The sequence below is a fragment of the Salvelinus alpinus genome, chromosome 12, assembly GCF_045679555.1.
Source record: "Salvelinus alpinus chromosome 12, SLU_Salpinus.1, whole genome shotgun sequence".
NCBI lineage: Eukaryota > Metazoa > Chordata > Actinopteri > Salmoniformes > Salmonidae > Salvelinus > Salvelinus alpinus.
Window position 1 is genome coordinate 4121444 of NC_092097.1, and position 25066 is coordinate 4146509.

General features: G+C 44.1%; 1 protein-coding gene across 1 annotated transcript in view; it reads right to left on the reverse strand.

The window, feature by feature from the left end:
* Positions 1–3666: 3666 nt before the first annotated feature.
* Positions 3667–25066, reverse strand: part of LOC139535372 (kinesin heavy chain-like) — a 126222-nt gene continuing 104822 nt past the window's right edge. The window contains exons 25-30 of the mRNA XM_071334716.1: positions 18257–18473; positions 16163–16397; positions 15789–16012; positions 15582–15609; positions 14520–14623; positions 3667–13952 (exon numbers count right to left, since the gene is read on the reverse strand). Of these exons, the coding sequence (XP_071190817.1) occupies positions 14536–14623; positions 15582–15609; positions 15789–16012; positions 16163–16397; positions 18257–18473 (792 nt within the window). The 3' untranslated portion in view covers positions 3667–13952; positions 14520–14535. The remainder of the gene's footprint in view (positions 13953–14519; positions 14624–15581; positions 15610–15788; positions 16013–16162; positions 16398–18256; positions 18474–25066) is intronic.

A 25066-nucleotide genomic window follows, 5' to 3' on the forward strand; every position in this document is an offset into this window, starting at 1 on the left:
TATATATATATATATATATATATATATATATATACTATGATCATGTGACACTTAGATTGCACACAGGTGGACTTTATTTAACTAATTATGTTACTTCTGAAGGTAATTGGTTGCACCAGATCTTATTTAGGGGCTTCTTAGCAAAGGGACTTCATAGCATATGAATACAAATGCACGCACCACTTTTTTTTTGGGGGGGGGGACAATTGTTTTTTTTCATTTCACTTCACCAGTTTGGACTATCTTGTGTATGTCCATTACATGAAATCCAAATAAAAATCTATTTCATTTACAGGTTGTAATGCAACAAAATAGGAAAAACAGCAAGGGGAATGTATATGTACTTTACATATTCTTATTCATCCTTTTACATTTGTGTGTATAAGGTAGTTGTTGTGAATTTGATAGATTGCTTGTTAGATATTACTGCATTGTTGGAACTAGAAGCACAAGCATTTCGCTACACTCACCTTAACATCTGTTAACCATGTGTATGTGACCAATACAATTTGATTTGATTAGATTTTTGAATTGACTGTGTCATTAACCCCTATGCTGTGCACCTGAAACTCCCAACCTCCCTCAGGATCCACCCCATACCTTCCATGTATCCCTGATTAAACCTGTCTGTTCCAGCCCTCTGTCTCCTCCTGCAGCAGCTCCGCCACCCCCTTGGATCATCGGCGACCACCCTGCATACACCGTCCGGCAGCTTCTGGACGTGCGCCGTTGGGGTCACGGCTGGCAGTACCTTGTGGACTGGGAGGGATACGGGCCTGAGGAGCGCTGCTGGGTGCTCCGCTGTCACATTCTGGACCCCTCACTCTTACGTCATTTCCATACCGTACACCCAGATAAGCCCGGTTGGGCACCAGGTGGCGTCTGTGGCGGGGGGGTACTTTTACATCTGCTCCTGCCACACCCTCAACCTCTCATCCTGGACCTCCCTAACCTGCCACCACTCCCCCTTTGCACTCTCTCTCTCTTTCTCTCCCTCTCTCTCTCTCTGTGTGTATGTGATTGTGTGAGTGGAGACAGGTGTGCTGGAAGCAGAGCAGATTCCCACCAGCTGCAACCTGTTCCGTAATCAAAAGTCCCTACTCAGTCAGTCTGCATTTCTAGCTGTTTGTTCCTGCATAGATTTTGTTATCCTGTTGTGCCTGTTTTCCCTACTCTCAAGCTGCTTTTTCTCTCCACTACAGTCTCGTTTGCTCTGACTCTGGTACCTGTCTCCAGTCCCTCATCTCCTCAGTCCTGCTTTCCTGCCCTGGATCCCCCACTCTACTGCTTCATTGGATTCAACTCCAGACATGCTTACCCGGTTCCTAATCTCCTTGCCCCCAGCCTCAGCCTCAGTCCGGATTCCCTACTACCTGCCCGAGATTCCCCTGGACTGCACCCCATCTCCTCTCCCGCTTTTCAATAAAAACATTGGTTATCTATCCATGTCTCCTCATCTGAGTCTGCATTTGGGTTCACCTGCTTCACCCCGCGTAACAACCCTATGTCACAGGAAGGCCAAAAAGATCATCAAGGACAACAACCACCCGAGCCACTGCCTGTTCACCCCGCTACCATCCATACAGGTGCATCAAAGCTGGGACCAAGAGACTGAAAAACAGCTTCTATCTCAAGGATCACTGTTAAACAGCCATCACTAACACAGAGAGGCTGCTGCCTACATACAGACTTGAAATCATTGGCCACTTTAATTAAGAAATGGATCACTGGTCACTTTAATAATGCCACTTTAATAATGTTTACATATCTTGCATTACTCATCTCATATGCATGCACTGTATTCTATACCATCTTTTGCATCTTGCCTATGTCGTTCTGTCATTGCCCATCTGTATATTTATATGTATATATTCCTATTCCATTCCTTTACTTAGGTTTGTGTATTAGGTATCTAACAATTCTGGAATTGCATTTAGATTGAAAGCATTTAGATTATAGCTTCTGTATCAAAATATTCTATACTCTAAGGGGAATCAACACAAACAAAAAAACTAGCGTCCCACCTAGCCTTAAGAAGATTTTTTAACCATGTCTACACTCTATTTCTGATCATTTTGATGTTATTTTAATGAACAAAAATGTTTGCTTTTCTTTCAAAAACAATGACATTTCTAAGTGACCCCAAACTTTTGAACGGTAGTGTACATCCATTTGACAATAACCGTTTCATGGAGCATTAACTTCTATATTACGTGCTAAAGACACATTTCCATTCTCAGTAAGTTAATGGACAATAAAAAATACATCTTATCTTACTGTTATTATTAATGGAGATTAAAAATGATATTGTTTTGTTGGCTGTACTCAACTTTTATACGCTGAGTATACACAACATTAACATGCTCTTTCCATGACATAGACTTGCTAAAGCTATGATCCCTTATTGATGTCACTTGTTAAATCCACTTCAATTAGTGTAGGTGAAGGGGAGGAGACAGGATAAAGAAGGATTTTTAGCCTGGAGACAATTGAGATGTGTGCCATTCAAAAAATGTAAGTGCCTTTCAACGGGGTATGGTAGTAGGTGCCAGGCGCACCGGTTTGTGTTAAGAACTGCAACGCTGCTGGGTTTTTCATGCTCAACAGTTTCCCATATGTGTCAAGAATGGTCCACCACCCAAAGGACATCCAGCCAAGTTTACACAACTGTGGGTCACCATCCCTGTGGAACGCTTTCAACACCTTGTAGAGTCCATCCCCCGACGAATTGACGTTGTTCTGAGGACAACTCAATATTCGGAAGTCATTTCTGGTGTCAGGTTCTAATTTTTCAGAGTAAATAACTCACGGACACTAGAGAAGCTTAACCAAGTTTAATTCTTCCCAAAGAGTCGACACAGCTGTAATTCAGACAAAAGACACGGCTTCCCCCGTGGTGGTATTCCTACCCCACTTCGGGTGGAGTCTCCTCCTTATCTCCAAACATTGCATCCTTCCTGCTAAGCAAGGAACTAAGTGATATGAGCCTTCAACGGTTTCTCCCCTTATCAATACTGTCACATGTGATTGTTTTCCCTGCACTCAGCCCCTCCCAAGCTTCATTATGGCATACCTCATGTCTCTTGTGTAAATAATGTTCCTATACTCTGAGTACAACAATATTCAAAGTTTACTCCAGAATCCAACACTGGGTAGCAATCAAGAACCTTACTGTAATAGAATTCCATAAAAAATGGCAAAATAGCTTTTTAGCAAAACTTTTTCTCAAGCAAGAATTGTGCTAGGCCTGTCTGGGAGAGGTCTGAGTGGGAAGGGGAAAACAGAAAACTAGTTGGCATAGATGGTGATGTCACCATGGAAAGCCGAAACTCCCCCATGCAAACCCGCTGATTAGAAGGTCTTGTGTAGATTGTAATTTCAACCAGCAATTATCAGGAAATAACACTGATAAAAAAAATTGTTTTATCAGCTGTTGTACAATATGATATAAAACACAGGAAAAACTGAATTTTAACTGGACTGGGCCTTTAAATATTTCATATTATGGTTAGTAATGGTTCATTAGATGTGATATTGTATCCTTTTTACATGAATCTGTTTTCTCATTACACTAAGACATAATGCAACAGCTTCAAAACCCCACAACACTATTTGTAGTAATAAAACCATACACACTGTGAGGAACTTAATATCGAGGCCTAAGCGTCGTGATACGAATCATCTTTATTGAAAGAGTTTCATCGTTATTGTAATAACATTTTTTTTCAGCAGCTACAGAGGCATGTAGTGCATGCACAATCCCAAACACTATAATCAAACAAACAAATAAACATACAAACAAACAAGGGGGGTTCCACTTGACTGTACGTTGGTACATTGTTTTTTAGTATTATTTTTTAGTATTCTGTATTAGCCATTAGTTTATGCTTGTGATGCCTGTAGCATGATGCACTACAGTACCCACAATGCTCTGTAGGTGCTACAGTATCAGAGATATGACCAGAACATTTTTCATATTGATTTACAAATCAGACAGGAGACGAACAGACACTCAGTTTCATCATCATAATCACCATCCCCAAACCTTACAAATGCCACATCAAAACCTATAGTGCAGAGATCCAACTGTTCCTAGGTGGTCTGTATTGAGTTGTACTAGGGGTTCCCTTAGGATACTTTATACTTCTTACACTTACAATACATCAACCTTTTACACCTAGAGTTCAAACTCTACGTACTAGTGTTTATTTAATAAGGAAAGGCTGTTTTCAAATATCATTCAAACAAGTTGTTTACCTAAAGCACACAATGCGTTATTGATTTTAAAGGGGCTATTCCATTACACACACACAAAAAAAAATGTGACATTTGCAGTTTTACATGTGAAATGGCTGTTTTCACATGTTGACCTTCAATTTCACATGTGTGAAACCATGTTTTCACACGACTTAAATGTAGAGTTCACATGTCAATGCCGCCATTTCACGTGAGTAAAATAACATGTTTTCACCTCGTGTGAATTGTAAGTTTACATTTGAAAAACATTAACGTGCGAATCTCTTTTGCAGTTTCACATGTAAGAAAACCCCATATGTAAATCTCACTTCCACAAGTGGAATTGCAAGTGGAAGTGTTTTTTTTTTTTTTTTGTCATTTAGCAGATGCTTTTATCCAGACCGACTTACAGGAGCAGTTAGGATTAAGTGTCTTGCTCAAGGGCACATCGGCAGATTTTTCACTTAGTCGGCTCGGGATTCGAACTAGCGACCTTTCGATTACTGGCCCAACGCTCCCAACCACTTATTCTACTCACATATGAAAAAGGTGGTGTTATATTGCAGTAGCAATGTTTTCCACAAATGATTACTTATTATTTCTGAGCTACACCATTATTATTGTAGTCCTCCATGGTGTTGAAGTCGATGTACGTGTATACTTAGCGCTACCACTAGGCCGAGGCATTCAGAGTGTTATTGCTGCAGGTGTGCGCCTCTCTTTTTCGTACGTTGGTCTGTGACCATTGGAAGAAGCCGAGTGAAAAAAAAAAAGCTAGCTCTCCGTGTCTCCTTTTTATCCTGTTTTCTGGTTTGTACGCATAGTTACTTTCTCGAAATCTAGAGAACTCAACACAGTTTAGTTAAACATGTTTTCCTGTAATTTTGATGTATAATTGAACTGTTTCGACCGAGTGAAAAACAAGTGAGATTTTCCCATTGACATGAGCTAGATAGGTAGCTCACTTTTTTCTGAAATTCAATGAGAACAAGATGCCATTTCGGCAGAATTATTTATTTCCGTTATAAATGTTTTGGCTCTTAAATGTTTTTTCAAAAGAGGGAATCATATTGAGTGTATTTACATGTGTACATATCAACTACTCTAATGATATGTGTTTTTAGAAAGATACACATTTGATAAAAAGTAACCAACGGTCACATGCTAATTTCTAACCGCTAGCTAGCTTAGTGATAGGTGATAGGTAGCCTTCCATTTCATCCTAGCTAGCTATTTTTAGCTTATGTTATTAATACACAGGCCTAAAAAGGATTTGAATGTATTTGAAACTGTGTTAATGTGTTCGCTTTTGGAATGAATGTAAACAGTTACTTTTCTACAAAGAGATGATTTTGAATTGGGGCTGCCAGAGTTAATCAGTTAACTTGAGTTACCTTTTTTTAACACCATGTCATTGTTGAATACATGTTTCTGATTGGCTTGAAGGGCATTCTAGAACGTGCATTATGTACCTATAACGCACGGTATATATGCACGGTAGAATTCAATGACTATAGTTAATTCTTACATGTCCTATGTTTGAGCTGCTTTGGAAAGCAAAAGTCGAATTTAAAACATTATTGGCTTTGGTGAATTAGATTTTCATAATGGCAAGCTAGGACTGATGGTTTGGTTAGCTAAACTACCAAGTCTGTTTGTTTCGTTACCATGGCAAGTACTGTAGCTATCTAGTAAACTTGCTAGCTACTTCAGTGGATGTTGAACACATTTCTACTGACAAATTAACACATTTCTAGTGGCAAATGTGCTAAATTATAACCATGGTGTAAAAGGGATAATCAACTCAGGGCTCTATGTGTTCTCTGGAAAATAATGCAACTCCGTGGAAGATCAGTTCCACTACTCCAGCCCTCATTGATTATACCTTACTTATACCATGGCATTGTTGAATAATCGTTTCTGATTGACTTGAAGGGCATTCTAGAGCATGCATTAATTCCCTATAATTGTCACGTCTACTCGTTTACTGACAACCGGTCCTGGCAACCCATCATTACGCACACCTGGCAACCCTCATTATGCACACCTGCGCCCCATCATTAGGCACACATGGACTTCATCACTTCCCCTTCATCTAGCACTCCCTAGCAACCCTTGGTCCACAAGAGCAGAAGGACGGCCCCGTGATCATCTGCCTCCTGGGTTAGGCGTGAGTATTCCATCATCATCACTTCCCGCAAAACCCTTTTTTAGTATCGATTTCACTAGCTGGCTGTCCTTCATGTAGCTCTAGTGGATTCCGGTGCCACAGGGAATTTTGTTGACCAGAACCTTGCCTCCTCACTGAACATCACCTCATACCCGCTCAACCTCTCCGTTTCTGGTTCAAGCGCTGGATCATCGACCACTGGATTCTGGAACTATCACACACATCACAACACCACTCACCGTCCATACATCAAGAAAGCATTCCCTTTCTCATCATCAATGCACCCGTACACAAGATCATCCTCGGCCTCCCATGGCTCCAACGCCATAACCCCACCATCTCATGGTCGGGGATGTCTGTCACGTACTGGGCACCCGAATGCCGGAGGACCTGCTTTCCCTTCCCCTGTGGTTCCACGTCGGTTGAGAGTGTTGTTGTAGCCAAACATCCCAGAGGTATACCAAGACGTGCGGGAGGTTTTTTCCAAGACCTGCGCCACATTGTCTCCCTCCTCATCGCCCCCGGGACTGTGCCATCAACCTGCTTGCAGGCTCTGCTCCTCCGCATCTACGCTCTGTCAGTGGCTGAAACCCAGGCAATGGAGGAGAACATCCATGAGGTGCTCCAACAGGGTTTCATCCACATGTCCAACTCCCCTGTGTCGACAGGCTTCTTCTTCATGGCAAAGAATGATGGAGGGTTACGCCCGTGCATCGATTTCAGAGGTCTGAATTTCATCACCGCGAACTACCGTTACCCTCGCCTGTTGGTGACGGCAGCTCCGCGAGGCCCGGTTCTTTACCAAATTGAACCTGTGGAGTGCCTACAAAGGTATCCTCATCCAGGAGGGGGATGAATGGAAAACAACTTTCAGCACGGTGTCTTATGGATTAGCCAATGCTCCGTCAGTGTTCCAGGCATTTGTAAAAGAGGTGTTCCGGGACATGCTCGGACGCCAGGTGGTTGTGTATATCGACAATCTCCTGGTCTACTCAGCTACCTTGAATGATCACATAGCTCACATCCCAGTAGTCCTGGAACACCTCCTGGCTAAACACCTATATGTCAATGCGGAGAACTGCCAATTCCATCAAGAGGCCGTCTCCTTTCTGGGTTACCAGATTGGCCTGCAAGGAGTGAAGTGGACGGTAAGAAGGTAAATACAGTCAGGTCACGGCCAGTCCCAACCACCATAAAGGGGTTACAACGTTTTTTGGGGGTTTGCCAACTTCTTCTACCACCGTTTCATTAAGAACTTTATCTCTATCGCCTCTCCTCTCACCTCTCTCCTCAAGGGTTGTCCCCGTAAGTTGGGGTGGAGTCCTGCAGCCGACGAAGCCTTCCACCTACTGAAGGGACGTTTCACCACCTCCACCACGTTGCTCAAACACCCAGATCCTACGCTGCGCTTCGTGGTGGAGGTGGACGCTTCAGATGTGGGGGCTGTCCTGTCCCAACAAGGAAATCCACATAAATTGCCTCCGTGTGCATATCACTCAAAGAAACTGTCTCCTGCAAAGAGGAACTATGACGTCGGCGACCGGGAGCTCCTGGCAGTGAAGTTCGCATTAGAGGAGTTGAAACACTGTCTGGAGGGCGCCAAGGACCCATTTCTCATCCTCACCAAACATCGGAACCTGGAGTGCATGCGGACAGCGAGGCGGTTTCACCTGCGCCAAGCAAGGTGGGCCCTTTTTTTTCCCACTCGATTGATTTCACTCTTACATATCGCCCAGGATCAATGACGTAAATGTGGACATTCGCCAGGCCCTGGGGAAGGAACCCGCACCAGCTACCTGTCCTCCTGAGCGCATCTACGTTCCCACAGGGATAAGGGATCGGCTGCTGACCTGGGCGAACACAGCTGTCATTGCTGGACATCCAGGTTTGAACCAAACTATTCAAAGTACTAGTGGTCTACCTTTGCACAGGACATCACCCGCTACAACTCCTAAACTCCTTTTCCGTATGTGCACAAACTAAATCACCCCGGCACGCTCCAGCAGGGAAACTCCTTCCCGTGCCTCAATGTCCCTGGTCTCATCTGTCCATTGATTTTGTCACTCATCTCCCCTCCTCTGATGGTTTCACCACCATTTTGGTGGATGTGGACAGAATATCCAAATCCTGCCGTTTTAACCCTCTCTCTGCTCTCCCTACGGCTCTCTCTTACTAGACAATAATTAGTGCCAGGTGTGATATCCCTCCTAAATAGCTCGGGCCAATGTTCCTATCAACTCAGTAAGTCTTTTACATTTTTATTGGTATTGGTATGTAACTGTTATGAAAGTTGTATTGCCAATTTGGTTTAGTATTTACACGCCACTTTAAATGTGTACATGACACTGCAACAAAATTTCCCCATGGGGACAATAAAGTCAGTAAGTAAGTAAGGTTGCTGAGGTACTGTTCCAGCAGGTCTCAGATCTGCCCCCAATTCACGTCACATGTTTGGAAAGCCTTCATGGAGAAGCTGGGTGTCAGGGTCGGCCTCACTTCCGGGTACCGGCCTCAGTCTAATGGGCAGGTGGAGAGGCTGAAGCAGTAGCTGGGGAGGTTCCTGAGGAGTCACTGCCAGGACCAGCAGGGGGAGTCGGCCCGATTCCTTCCCTGGGCGGAGTACGCTTACAATTCATTGCGTCACTACTCCACCGGGCTGACTCTCTTCCAGTGTGTTCTGTGTTTTCAGCCAGTCCTGGCTTCGTGGACACTGAGCCAGACCGAAGCTCCTGCGGTGAACGAGTGGTTCTTGCACGCAGAAGAGGTTTGGAACAATGCCTACGTTAGTCTCCAGCACGCCGTCTGCCACCAGAAGGAGTAGGCGGATCACCAACGCAGTGAGGCTCCTCCTCCATCCTGGGGATCATGTCTGCCACTCCATCAGGAACCTCCCACTCCGCTTGTCCTGTAAGAAGCTGAGCCCTCGGTTTGTGGGGCCCGTTCAAGGTCCTCGTGAGGGTCAACGAGGTGACGTATAGATTACAGCTCCCAACTATCTATTGGATCCCTCTTTTCATGTTTCCTTCCTCAGGCCAGTGGTTCCTCGTCCCCTGGCTTAGGCCTTCTCCCCACCTATTCCGTCAAATCCCTCCTGGACTCCCGATGTCGTGAGGGTCGGCTCCAGTACCTGGTAGACTGGGAGGTGTACGGTCCAGAGGAGCGGTGTTTGGTTCCGGTGGACGACATTCAAGATCCCAACATCATCCGAGATTTCTAACTTCGCCATCGGGACCGGCCCGCTCTTCACGCTCGGGGCCGTCCAGAGCGCACACTGGACGCTCCGGACGAGGAGTAGTGTTGCTCATTCGTAAATTCATCAGTGATTCTGCCCTCTGGCACAGTCAGATGAGAGTGCTCTGAAATCGGTGTAGATAGCCAGAGCAAAGTTACGAATGCACCCTTTGTATCACTCTACGGTCTTTATGGTTAAACTCACCAACTGCAACTACTTCCTTACTCCCAGCGTCATGGTTACAATAATGCGCTATTTAATTGAATGATTATGAAGTTCTTTCTTACATGTTCTATGTTTGAGCTGCTTTTGAAAGCAAAAGCCAAATTGAAAACATTATTGGCATTGTTGAATTCGATTTTCATAATAGCAAGCTACTATTGGAGGACTGTAATGTCAGCTAAACTAGCAGGTCTGTTTGTTTTGTTATCAAGGCAACTACTGTAGCTATCTAGTAAACATGGATGTACTCCTCCATAGTCTTCTTTGACTGCACATGGGCCCAGTGGCGGCCGGGTCCATTATGGAGTTATTGTTAAAAAAAAATGTAAACAAAATAAATTATATAATTCATGGATTGTTTTTAATGTCCATAAAGTGTGTTCAATTTGTGTCCATTTTACTGTTTCAAAAACAAGCGGTTCCGTTATCTACTAGGTAACTCTCAGTAAGTAGCAGCTGTGCTCAGCCGCCCGGCGCTTGGATTGCATTGCCAGTTTTGCTAACGGGGGAGACTGCATCAATGAGATTGCAGGATTTCATCACATGAATTCCACAACAAAAAGTAAACGGACCATCTTGGGGCACTGAAATGGGTGCCCAGGCCTTCGGCATCTGCTCTTTCAGGTACTAAACAGATGGCACTAAAGAGCACATTTCAATGAACTTGAATAATCATGACAGTCATTGGGAGCCTGGGAGCAATTTTTTTATTTAAGCTTTATTTAACTAGGCAAGTCAGTTAAGAACAAATTCTTATTTACAATGACAGCCTACCAGGGAACAGTGGGTTAACTGCCTTGTTCAGGGGCAGAATGACAGATTTTTACCTTGTCAGCTCAGGGAATTGATCCAGCAACCTTTCGATTACTGGCCCACCACTCTAACCACCAGGCTACCTGCCCCCTCAATAAGCCAGACGTTCATCCATCAACAGTCGAAGGACAGAGGGATACACTAGATATAACCTTCTCGCGTATCTGTTAGGATCAATAAAACATGGCTCTGTGTCTAATTCGCAACATTGCTTTTTGTTTTCCCCTGCTATTCATCATATGCTAGCTAGTTGGCAAGCTATGTACTGGTAGCTTGCTAATTTCATGTCTACTGAAGTTAACCTGTGGGCTCATCATGCTTGTGACATGCTAGCTATCCCCAGTTAGATCATTCATTTTCACTTGTTGTATCTGTGCTTGTGTCACCAATGCACGTGTGAGCTGGCTGCTCGTGAGCTGGCTGCTCATTCTAATCTATATAGTTGGCAATCAAAACAGTGGCAGCAGTGGTGATTATGTTTTTACATGCAAAACTGAAATAGGTGTATTTATGTCTCTAGTTATATCACTTTATATGCACTGAGTATATAAAACATTAAGAACACCTTCTCTTTCCATGACAGACTGACCAGGCGAATCCAGGTAAAAACTATGATCCCTTATTGATGTCACTTGTTAAATCCATTTCAATCAGTGTAAATGAAGAGGAGACAGGCTAAAGAAGGATTTTTTGGTCTTGAGACAATTGAGACATGGTTTGTGTATGTGTGCCATTCAGAGGGTGAATGGGCAAGACAAAAGATTGAAGTGCCTTTGAAAGGGGTATGGTAGTAGGTGCGAGGCTCACCAGCTTGTGTCAAGAACTGCAACGCTGCTGGGTTTTTCACATTCAACAGTTTCCCGTGTGAATCAAGAATGGTCCACCGCCCTTAGGACATCCAGCCAATTTGGCACAACTGTGGGAAGCATTGGCGTCATCAAGGGCCATCATCCCTGTGGAATGCTTTCAACACCTTGTAGAGTTCATGCCCCGGTGAATTGTGACTGTTCTGAAGGCTCAGTGTATCTTTCCAAAAAAGAAACAACCAGTAATTTGAATGCTGCTTTGTGTACCAGCCCTGTCTACAACCAAAATGTATTCTGATTGATCAGTTAGCATTCAATAAACAATGAACGAATAATTAGTACATATTAAAATAACAACAACCATGTGCAAATCAGAGTAAACATATACAGTAAATAACATCACATTCAATAATAACAATAAAAAATTAAATAATGAACAGTATAAAAATAGTTGCTACACAATTACTAAATCTGTTCTTTTTTACCCAATTATATTTTCCATTCTGTGTTGGTGAATGTAATTGAAAACCACTGGACACATCACAACAGAACAAACATGTTGAGATGAAGGTACATCAGAAATGTAGAAAACCCTATAGAACCTAGAGAATCCTAGAGAACCCTATGGAACCTATAGAACCTTAGAACTCTACGGAACACATAGAACACCAGAGAATCCCAGAGAACCCTATGGAACCCCATGGAACCTACAGAACCTCCAGCCCATGTAGATACAGTAGTATGTTACAGCTCCAAAGTATCTCTGTCTTTCTTTCTTCATGGAATATCTATACTGTATAGTATACATCTCCCTTCTTTCAGTCTTGTATTGCTGCATTGAGAAGCACAAAAAAAATCAACAAAAACCCTGTACATTTTTTTTGGACCAGACTTTTCCTACACTAGTAGTTTGCATCATAGCAGATAACCTATTTGATGAAAACCTTAGAGTCACTGCATTAGTAAGCATACATTAACGCATGCATTACTCTGAAAGCAAGCCTCGGAGGGGCTTGGTTGGAGCGTCCGGCATAGATAGACATGCTCGCGTCTGACTGTAGTTGCTGTTATTCTATAGACAGGATAATATACACACATACAAGTACAACAATGAACCTGCTGGAGGAAGTTTGTGTATGACCTGCGATCTAACTCATCCACACTCATCAGCTATTTACTCTGAGTGTGAAGCTGCTGTAAGCTCTATCTGAGTTTCTCATGGCATTTACAAAAAACACTGCCACTAGCACAGTAATCTTGATCTGCCCTCTACCTACAGTACGGTTCAGAAGTCTCCAACCACGCTAGGCCTGACCAGTGTCATATTTACAAAATAAGTAAATGTATGGCTCTGGGCCTGACTACTCAAGCGGCCATAAGGAAGAGAAGGAAGTCATCTGTTGTCTTTATGGTATTGTGGAAGTTAAAGAAACAGCTGACTGCTATGTTAACCTGCTCGGTTAGCAACTAGGCCTACAGTATCATTATTACTATGACATCAGTCAGCGGTGTAAAATACTTGTCCGATACAAAATCAACCTTAATGGGGTGCATATATACATCCATGTTGTATATACTTCTATACACATGAATAGAATAGAGTGAAAAATGGTAATGTAGGAATATGTTCACTTTTAAATTAAGACATTGCCGTGCTCTGCGCGCGTGTATTACTTCGATCAATCTCCAATTGCAAGGCGGTTGTTAGTTTCGGTTGTTGTCTATTTTCCAACCGATTCTCTTTGTGTTGAATAGAGGTATTAGGCTTAGGCTAGGCTATTTTTGATATAGGTACAGAAAAGGCCAAAAGAGCCGAAAAGGATCATGTCTCGACGTTTACCCTCGCAATGTACTGTACCTCCTAGACGGAGAAGAGCAGGATGAGCGCGCCCTAATGCCACACAGAACACTGCACCCTATCACGCTCCAATCCTCATTGGCTAGTAGAGCTTCAATTCATTCCAACCGGGTCAGAGGAATAGTAAGGGCTTAGAGGAAGAGGAAGCTGCCAATTCTAGGTTGTGTGTCGAATGGCACCCTACTCCCTTTATAGTCCACTACCTTTGACCAGAGCCCTATGGGAATAGGGTGCCATTTGGGACCTAAGCCTAGTAGTTCAGTTACAGAGTTTTCTATGCTGCCATGGTTCCTTTGTATACATAATCCATACAGTAGGCCTACTATACATACCCCCATACCCACATAGTACAGTACGTTATATTCATATCACCTACAAAGTATTGGACAAATGGTTCAAGAGAGTAGACAGGCGGATAGCAAGCAGGAGAGGAAGAGGGGAGAAGGTGGAGAAAGGGAGAGGGTGGAGGGCTACAGAGAGTTCTACAGAGGGAGGAAGAGAGTTGGTGTTACTGGGAAAGAGGGGCGGAGGATAGGGGGATGAAGAGGGGTGATCAGGGGGCCGTTGATCCGCAGCATGCGAATTTACGAGGTAAGTCTTGGCAGAACCGGACACCTGGAGAGGGAGAGAGGAAGAGAGAGAGAGAAGGAGAAGAATAAACAAGGCAATGAGTCAAATAAGCACTGCAGGCTTAGATGACGTCTGATAATATAGTCTTTATTGTGAGTGGGAAGAACTGTGGGGTTGAATTTCACTAGACTCAGCTGGAGTCTAATGCTGCAATTAACTCCTAGCCTGCATCCCAAATGGCACCATATTCCCTATATAGTGCACTACTTTTCCATTTGGGAAGCATCCATAGTCCAACTCCTTATTTCCACCTAGCCAATTAGAAGGCAAGATGAAGCCATACTAATAACAATAATTCTTACATCTACCCAATAGGGGGTCTATTAGGGGCTCTCTGGCCATTTGGAAATCAGCATAAGCACATCCAGTGCACTCCCTCTTCTTCTCCCTTTCTATCTCCCTCTCCCGGAGAGAAGCAGAGAGAGAGAGGTAGAAAGAGAGAGAGGGAGAAAGAGAGAGGGCAGAAATACACAAGGCAATGAATCTGCCATCTTAGATTGTCTGTTATGACATACTCATTCAATATTTAACATTCTCCCTGCCCCTCCTTACCTATCGAGCTGGGTCACTAGCTGGCAGTCTGTTCTGGCTGGATGACGTGGTGCAGTTTGGCTGGCTTCTCCTGGTTGTGGTTGTCGCAGTGCTGCACATCATTCCTGAAAACAGCAACAGCAGAGTGGACACTCAGAGACATGCTATGCAACACCGGGCAGGGCAAGCGGGAGGCACTCAGGAAGGTAGTTCACAGCAGCAGAAGGAAACCAGCAGCAGCACAGCATAGCAGTGAAGGGAGGCAGTGAGGCACAAATTACAAAATTACATATTGGTTTTCTTACCCTGTAAACAGTCTACGGACGAGGTATGACAGCAACCCATGCTTTGGTTTAGTTTCCCTGGCACTGTTTCCACATGCTAACGTTTTAGCGTTCACTGCACAAATCCCATTCAAGTCATGGGACAGATATGAGCATTTTTTGCGCATCATGTTCAAATCATCTGTTGAGCTTCACAATATATTTTTGATAATTTTGGATGATTTGGACATGTGCAAAAAATGCTAGATAAATGTTGGGATTAAGTGGATTAAAATCTTATGAAAAGTCAGAGGATGTTTTTATTTTTATTTAACTAGGCAAGTCGGCAACAAATTCCTATTTACAATGACGGCCTACCCCAGCCAAACCCGGATGATGCTGGGCCAATTGTGCGCCGCCCTATGGGCGGCCAAAATCACAGCCAGATGTGATAGAGCCTGGATTCGAACCAGTGACTGTAGTGACACCTCGTGTACTGAGATGCAGTGCCTTAGACCGCTGCGCCAACCGGGAGCACAGAGGGACATGTCAAAATGCGGCCTTTTTGTATTTTAGCAAGGCTTTATTTATGGATTTGTCTATATGGTCTTTATTAAAATGCACTTCATTTAATATAACAGGCTTTTCAATATTTGTGCACAATCTTTACTTAAAATATCAAAGGGACACAAAAGGCACTACTTTTGTGGAATGACCCTGTTATCAAGCATGCCACATAGTAGTGTGGTGTAGTTTAAGCCTGCAGGGGGATTCAATACATAACGGCAGCCAGGTCTGTGACGGTGGTGGGCAGTCTTACCTGTTGTCATTGATATCTCTAGTGTTCCCTGCGGATAGATGAAGCAGGTGTCAGGGAGAGGATGCAGTCAGACCAGTGTATAGTGAACAGTGAGGAGAGCAAGACCATAGAAATAGAATTACACTAATTATATCTACTGTATTTCTATGGAGCAGACCAAGTGAGGAGTGAGTCGAAGTGGGGAACATTGAATGCTGTTCACCTTACCGTTGACACTGTCCACATCTACCAGTTCTGTAGAGTTGACTGTAGGGTCCTTCAATGAAGAGCCCTTTTCTGTAGTGTTCTTCTCTGTAGGGTGCTTCACTGGAGAATGATCTACTGTGGCGGCATTGTCCACTGCTGGGTTATCCACTGTAGTCTTCTGCACTGTGGTGTCCTTTACTGTGCCGTTGTCCACTGTGGTGGTGTTGGGTGGCTCAGCTGGCAGCCTAGAGGACAGACAGAGACCCATCAGTCACCTAGTCATGAATGTACAGTATTTCAATCAATCAATAAGGTAAAATTACACTTCAGTGTCACGTTTGCACTTTTGTATAAAGCTCATACACAGCGAGCTCCATTCCTATGTTTGTACTCACGTATTGGTCTGATGGAGGCTGGTCTCATTGGAGTGGTGATTGTTGGTCTGGGTGGGGTTGGAGTTAGATGCTGTAGCTGGGGGAGCAGCAGGGTGGCTGGTGTGATGGCTAGCTGTCTGGCTGGGGATCTGGAACATGGCGTTACTAAAATGGATGGAGTGTTGCTGTTCAGTAATGCGAACCCACGGGTTGGTGGGGGAGCAGAGTGGGAACTGGCCCGGACGGACGGGCTTGGCTGGGAAGAGAAAATAAAGCAATGTTGGTACCAAAATCACCATTGTCATCAACGTCGTTATCATCATCATCATCATCATCATGGCACATGGTTTATAAACAGATACGCAAAACGACGGCGGATTAAAAACGTTGAATTTTTAAATTTAAATGATTATACTAAATTATTGCAACCAATAGAATGGTATATAAAATCAGCAAAAAAAGAAACGTCCTCTCACTGTCAACTGCGTTTATTTTCAGCAAACTTAACATGTGTAAATATTTGTATGATCATAACAAGAGACATGAACTGAACAAGTTTCACAGACATGTGACTAACAGAAATTGAATAATGTGTCCCTGAACAAAAGGCGGGGTCAAAATCAAAAGTAACAATCAGTATCTGGTGTGGCCACCAGCTGCATTAAGTACTGTAGGGCATCTTCTCCTCATGGACTGCACCAGATTTGCCAGTTCTTGCTGAGAGATGTTACCAAGGCACCTGCAAGTTCCCGGACATTTCTGGTGGGAATGGTCCTAGCTCTCACCCTCCGATCCAACATGTCCCAAACATGCTGGCCATGGCAAAACACTGACATTCCTGTCTTGCAGGAAATCACGCACAGTATGGCTGATGGCATTGTCATGCCTGAGGGTAATGTCAGGATGAGCCTGCAGGAAGGGTACCACATGAGGGAGGAGGATGTCTTCCCTGTAATGCACAGCGTTGAGATTGCCTGCAATGACAACAAGCTCAGTCCGATGATCCTGTGACACACCGCCCCAGACGATGACGGACCCTCCAACTCCAAATCGATCCCGCTCCAGAGTACAGGCCTCGGTGTTACGCTCATTCCTTCCACGATAAATGCGAATCCGACTATCACCCCTGGTGAGACAAAACCGCGACTCGTCAGTGAAGAGCACTTTTTGCCAGTCCTGTCTGGTCCAGCGATGGTGGGTTTGTGCCCGTAGGCGACATTGTTGCCGGTGATGTCTGGTGAGGACCTGCCTTACAGCAGGCCTACAAGCCCTCAGTCCAGCCTCTCTCAGCCGATTGCAGACAGTCTGAGCACTGATGGAGGGATTGTGCGTTCCTGGTGTAACTCAGGCAGTTGTTGTTGCCATCCTGTACCTGTCCCGCAGGTGATGTTCAGGTGTACCGATCCTGTGCAGGTGTTGTTACACGTGGTCTGCCACTGTGAGGACGATCAGCTGTCCATCCTGTCTCCCTGAAGCGCTGTCTTAGGCGTCTCACAGTACGGATATTGCAATTTATTGCCCTGGCCACATCTGCAGTCCTCATGCCTCCTTGCAGCATGCCTAATGAGCATTCATTCATTCATGAGCGTTCATGCTGATGAGCAGGGACCCTGGGCATCTTTCCTTTGGTGTTTTTCAGAGTCAGTAGAAAGGCCTCTTTAGTGTCCTAAGTTTTCATAACTGTGACCTTAATTGCCTACCATCTGTAAGCTGTTAGTGTCTTAACGACCGTTCCACAGGTGCATGTTCATTAATTGTTTATGGTTAATTGAACAAGCATGGGAAACAGGGTTAAAATCCTTTTCAATGATCTGTGAAGTTATTTGGATTTTTACGAATTATCTTTGAAAGACAGCGTCCTGAAAAAGGGCCTTTCTTTTTTTGCTGAGTTTAGTATGTATAATCTGGAAGTAGAAGCATAAATTCATTCATTTGCTCCAATTAGGGGAGGGTTAGTAAAAAAAACAAAAAAAAACATCATTATTACTATCATTGTGTGTGCGTTAGCTATCTGAGCTGTGTGTGTTTGGGTGTGTGAGACCTGTGTGTTACCTACCTGAGTGGTGTTCATGCATTTATGTTTATGCCTGTGCGTGTGTGTGCGTGTATCATTACCTATCTGGGCAGCATGTGGCCTACGGAGGGGGTTCTTGGCCCTCATAACGTCTTTGATACTCTCCACTTCCTGTTGATAGCGTCTTCGGTCCTTCATGGCCCCCTCCTTAGCCTCTTTCAGTGCACCCTCCAACGCCCGCACTCGCTCAGCCGTAGACCGAAGCCGCTTCTCCAGCTTAGGAAGCTCACAACGCAGGTCTGCATTATCACGTACCAACTGGAGAGAAAAAAGAGAGAGAGAGATGGGGAGGCAGTAGTCATGAGAGTGATAAAAATAGCCTGAGGACAACAACGTATCTAATATTCGCTATAGGAATAGACACTATATATACAAAAGTATGTGGATACCCCTTCAAATTAGTGGATTTGGCTATTTCAGCCACATCCGTTGCTGACAGGTGTATAAGGTCGGGCACACTGCCACGCAACTTCATAGACAAACATTGGCACTAGAATGTCCTTACTGAAGAGCTTAGTGACTCAACGTGGCGCCATAATAGGATGCCACCTTTCCAACAAGTCAGTTCTTCAAATTTCTTCCCTGCTAGAGCTGCCTCGGTCAATTGTAAGTGCTGTTATTGTGAAGTGGAAAAGTCTAGGAGCAACAACGACAGCTGCGAAGTGGTAGGCAACAGAAGCTCACAGAACAGGACCGCTGAGTGCCGTAGCACGTAGGGTGTAAAAATCGTCTGTCCTCGGTTGCAACACTCACCACTGAGTTCCAAACTGCCTCTGGAAGCAACGTAAGCACAAATGATCGTCGGGAGCTATATGAAATGGGTTTCCATGGCCGAGCAGCCGCACACAAACCTAATATCATCATGCACAATGCCAAGCGTCGGCTGGAGTGGTGTAAAGCTTGCCGGCATTGGATTGTGGAGCACTGAAGACGCGTTCTCTGGAGTGATAAATCACACTTTACCATCTGGCAGTCCGACGGACAAATCTGAGTTTGGCAGATGCCAGGAGAACGCTACCTGCCACAATGCATAGTGCCAACTGAAAGTTTGGTGGGGGAGGAATAATGGTCTGGGGCTGTTTTTCATGGTTTAGGCTCCTTAGTTCCAGTGAAGGGCAATGTTAACGCTACCTCAGACAATGACATTCTACACCATTATGTGCTTCCAACTTTGTGGCAACAGTTTGGGGAAGGCCCTTCACTGTTTCAGCATGACAATGCCCCCGAGCACAAAGCAAGGTCCATACAGAAATGGTTTGGCGAGATCTGTGTGGAAGAACTTGACTGGCCTGTATAGAGCCCTGACCTCATCCCCATCGAACACCTTTGGGATGAATTGGAACTGACTGACTGTGAGCCAGACCTAATCGCCCAACATCAGTGCCCGACCTAGCCAGCAGTATACCACCCTGCATCCCACTGCTGGCTTGCTTCTGAAGCCAAGCAGGGTTGGTCCTGTACAAGTCCCTGGATGTGAGACCAGATGCTGCTGGAAGTGGTATTGGAGGGCCAGTACGAGGCACTCTTTCCTCTGGTCTAAAAAAACATTCCAATGCCCCAGGGCAGTGACTGGGGACATTGCCCTGTGTAGGGTGCCATCTTTGGGTTGGGACGTTAAATGGGTGTCCTGACACACTCTGTGGTAACTAAAGATCCCATGGCACTTATCGTAAGAGTAGGTGTGTTAACCCTGGTGCCCTGGCAAAATTCCCAATCTGGCCTTTATGGCCACCTAATCATCCCCAGTTTAAAATTGGCTCATTCCGCTCCCCTGTAACTATTCCCTGGGTCGTTGCTGTAAATGAGAATGTGTTCTCAGTCAACTTGCCTGGTAAAAATAAGAATAAAAGACCTCACTAATGCTCTTGTGGCTGAATGTTAGCAAGTGGATGCTGTTATAGCTGCAAAAGGGAGGGGGGGGGGGGGGCAACTCCATATTATTGCCCATGTTCGACAAGCAGGTGTCCACATACTTTTGGTCATGTCGTGTATATTCCTGACAGTTCATTCAAGCAACACTTTTCTCCGCTATGCGTTATGCCATCCCCTCCCTCCGAACATAGCATACCACTTGTTAACTTTTAACAATTTGACCCCTGCCTAAGACAAATTTTCATCACTCTATTAACTATTTACTCTTGACCCCTTTCCATCTCATTTTCCCTCTCTGTTTCTCCCGCCTCCTGTCCCCCTTTCCCTCCCTCTCTCATGTTAGTATGTGACAATGCAGAAGTGATACTTGCACACATAGGTAGCAATGAATTGTCGGGAATATACACTGCATGACCAGAAGTATGTGGACACCTGCTCGTCGAACATCTCATTCCAAAATGATGGTCATTAATATGGAGTTGGTCCCCCGTTTGCTGCTATAACAGCCACCGGCTTTCCACTAGATCTTGGAACATTGCTGCTGGGACTTGCTTCCATTCATCCATAAGAGCATTAGTGAGGTCGGGCACTGATGTTGGGCGATTAGACCTGTCTCGCAGTCAGCGTTCCAATTCATCCCAAAGGTGTTCGATGGGGTTGAGGTCAGGGCTCTGTGCAGGCCTTACCTAAGCTGTTGCTACAAAGTTGAAAGCATAGAATCGTCAAGAATGTCATTGTCTGCTGTAGCGTTAAGATTTCCCTTCACTGGAACTAAGCGGCCTTGCCTGAACCATGAAAAACATCTGGACTGCCAGATGGTGAAGTGTGATTCATCCAGTGGAGGCTCCTTAGAGGCGGAAGCGGAGGACCATCCTCCTCAGTGAATTTCATTAAAATAAAATTGTAAAACATTTAAAAAGTTATCCTGTTAAGATAAAACTATACTAAATATAATCACGTCATCAAATAACTAAATAAAACACACTATTTTGCAAAGGTCTACAGTAGCCTTAACAGCACTCTGTAGGGTAGCACCATGGTGTAGCCGGAGGACAGCTAGCTTCCGTCCTCCATGTACATCGACTTCAATGCAAAACCTAGGAGGCTCATGGTTCTCACCCCCTTCCATAGACTTCCATAGTAATTATGACAACTTCCGGAGGAAGTCCTCCAACCTCTCAGAGCTCTTGCAGCATGTACTGACATGTCCACCCAATCAAAGGATTAGAGAATAAATCTAGCACTGAAAGCATAAACTACAGCTATGTAGCACTGCAGTGTATAAAATGTGGTGAGTAGTTCACTCAAAGAGAGAGAAAGACAATAGTTGAACAGTTTAACAAATTAATTTCTTCCAAAATGAAGGAGAAGCAAGAGAGAAAGATAATTTTTGTTCACTTTCCCTTTCACATACTTAGCTAGCAAATGCAGCTAGCTTGTTTAGCCTACTGAAACAGCCTACTGAAACAGTTAGCTAGCTGGCTATGACCTTCCAACACAACAATGGAACTCTTCCAAGTCAAGGTAAACTTTTGGTATTACAAATATATTGCCACCGGGGCCTGCAGGTGTAACTGTTTACTGACTGTACACTAACGTTACTGCATGATTGTAGCAGGTTTACCAACGCGTTAGTTCTATTAGCCATGCTGACTATGCCGTTACTGTAGCTAATATGGTGACAATGATGTAGGCTGTTTGTAGAGGTTTGGCTTGGAAATGTTTTTTCGCCTGGTCACATACAGCCGATGTGTGGTACATTGAAGTCTGAAGGGAAGAGAAGGAATACAACGTGGCTGTTACGAGAGTGAACTCAGTTTACGCGTGATCGGGGTGTATTCATTCCACCGATTCTGTTGAAAAACTTTTCCTAAAACGGAAGCAAACGGAACATTTACATTACATTTAAGTCATTTAGCAGACGCTCTTATCCAGAGCGACTTACAAATTGGTGCATTCACCTTATGATATCCAGTGGAACAACCACTTTACAATAGTGCATCTAACTCTTTTAAGGGGGGGGGGGGTTAGAAGGAACAAAACGGGGTTAAACATACCTGAATTTGTCCAATAGAAGCGTTCGTTTGCAACTGTTGGACTAATGATTACACCCTATATCGGCTAGATGCAGGCAAGCGGTATTGAATGTCACTGTCTGTCACCTCAAATTTGTCTCTCGATCTGTGTGCACCTACATTGTAAACGTTCATTCATAGGCTAGGTTGTAGCAACCTTATGATGGGTATAGGGAAAATTTGAGTATTATGTAGTAGCCTAAACCCTATCGATGTTACATTGAACTGGGTGAATGGAATAGGAATGAGAGTCATACAATATGCTGTTATAGAAATAAGTCCATGCTCATGAAAAGAAAATGGTCCTCCCTCATCTTAAACAGCACTGAATGCCACTGGATTCGTCACTCCAGAGACTGCATTTCCACTGCTCCAGAGTCCAATGGTGGCGAGTTTCACACCACTCCAGCCAACGCTTGGCATAGCGCATGGTGATCTTGCATATACGCGGTAAAATGCTGGTAAAATAAGCTGATAGATTGTCCGAAAATAGACTGTTTGTGATTTTTACCTCTGGAATTGTGAAATTTATAGTTAACAAGTGTCTATTTAATGTTGATAAGTTTAAATCTGTGCCAATATGTATAGGATAGTTATTATGATAAATATGTCAAATGCATGAGCAGCCAACTAAGGGACTAAAGGAAAATAAGGGGACTGTGAGGGAAAGTTAGGTAGAGAGGAGGAGCAGGACAGCCTTTTTTTACACACGTGTTTTATGGAGCCATGAAAATTGACAACTTTGTCTGATGGACATGTTTGTGTGTTTATCTGCAGGCCAGCAGAGGCAGAAGTATTATGACCTGATGAGTGGCTCCTACATGTGTCCACATGTGTCCCAGACTTTGTCCACAGGAGGCCCTGACTGAGTGGTTTCAATCCCCAGCTCTCACACAACCCGACACGGTACACTCAGCAAGGGCTCAACACAACCATCCAACTGCTATTTTCATGTAGTATTTACGATTTACCTTCATGGTCCCTCATGCTTTGTGTAATGTATCTCTATCTAATCCTCTCTTCCCATTGTTTCTGTGCAGTCTTCAGATATCAGGCAGAGGCTGTGCAGATAGCGACTGAAACGAGCTGCAAAAAACACTCAAACTGGACCTGAACTGAACTGAAAAGAAGAGCGACCCAGGGATGTGTGTGCTTTGGGGACGTTTAACAGAATGTGACTGGCAGAACGGGTGTTGTATGTGGAGGATAAGGACTGCAGTAGGTATCTCAGATAGGGGGGAGTGAGGCCTAAGAGGGTTTTTATAAATAAACATCAACCAGTGGGTCTTGCGACAGGTATACAGAGATGACCAGTTTACAGAGGAATATAGAGTGCAGTGATGTGTCCTATAAGGAGTTTTGGTGGCAAATCTGATGGCCGAATGGTAAAGAACATCTAGCCACTCGAGAGCACCCTTACCTGCCGATCTATAAATTAAGTCTCCGGAATCTAGCATGGGTAGGATGGTCATCTGAATCAGGGTTAGTTTGGGAGCTGTGGTGAAAGATGAGTGATTACGATAGAGGAAACCAAGTCTAGATGTAACCTTTGATATGTTCTGAGAGAAGGACAGTGTACCGTCTAGCCATACTCACAAGTACTTGTATGAGGTGACTACCTCAAGCTCTAAACCCTAAGAGGTAGTAATCACACCGGTGGGGAGTGGGGCATTCTTCTCACCAAAAAACATGTCCTTTGTTTTGGAGTTGTTCAGAACAAGGTTAAGGGCAGAGAAAGCTTGTTGGACACTAAGAAAGCTTTGTTGTAGAGCCTTTAACACAAAATCTGTGAGGAGCGAGCTGAATACAAGACTGTATCATCTGCATATAAATGGATGCGAGACCTTCCTACTGTTTGAGCTATGTTGTTGATGTAAATTGAGAAGAGCAATTGAGAAAAGCGTGGGGCCTAGGATCGAGCCTTGGGGTACTCCCTTGGTGACAGGCAGTGGCTGAGACAGCAGATGTTCTGACTTTATACACTGCACTCTTTGAGAGAGGTAGTTAGCAAACCAGGCCAAAGACCCCTCAGAGTACGAGAGGAAAATGAACACGTTTACCTGCTTTGTTTTATATTAATAACAATTGATAGTTAACAATTATATATACTTAACAAATAGTAAGACATTTCTGTTCTACTACTGCTGTGTTTTTGTCAGGGTGCATACTCCAGCTCCCTGCAGCTAGTCTCAGCGTGTGGTCAAGGAGGGATTTTACTCGTGATAGGGGTATCTGAAGCTGACAATTGATTTAATGGGTTGGTGATAAAACCTACAGCATACATTTCATAGAATTAGTTGGTGTTTGTGTAATGTAAGGTACCAGGGAGAGATGGCTCAGGTATGGATAATGATGAGAGGAACCTTGTCTTACGGGCCAAACTCTGGTTTCTGTACAATAAGAACAGTCTTCATAGCAAATGCTATCTGGCTGGGGGATACTCCTTTCTCATATATCAAGTCACATCTTGTGACCCATTCCACACATCTGTTGTTTGTCATGTAGACTAAGGGGGTGTATCGTTGCTATAAAAGTTATTTGTATGGTCAGGCTGCTCGGCCCAACAGTCAAGAGTGTTGGGTTGACGAGCTTCATTATTGCAATAATTAATCGATATTAAATAAAGATGAACGTAGACGTACGTCAGGGGTGAATAAAACAATTCAACGGTTTAAGGTTTAAACATTATATGACTGGTCTACAAAGTCTGGGCAATAGTCTCAGAAATAGTTGGTGTATGTCCACTTTGGTGAAAGTATGAGAAATTGACTGACCTCTAACCAATGACACTATAAACGCTTATGGTATTTTCTCCATCCGGGTACTATATTTAAAATAAAACTGCCCACAAGGCCTGAATTTTTATTTATTTTTTCCGCCTTTTGAGAGGAGTTGCTATATTTA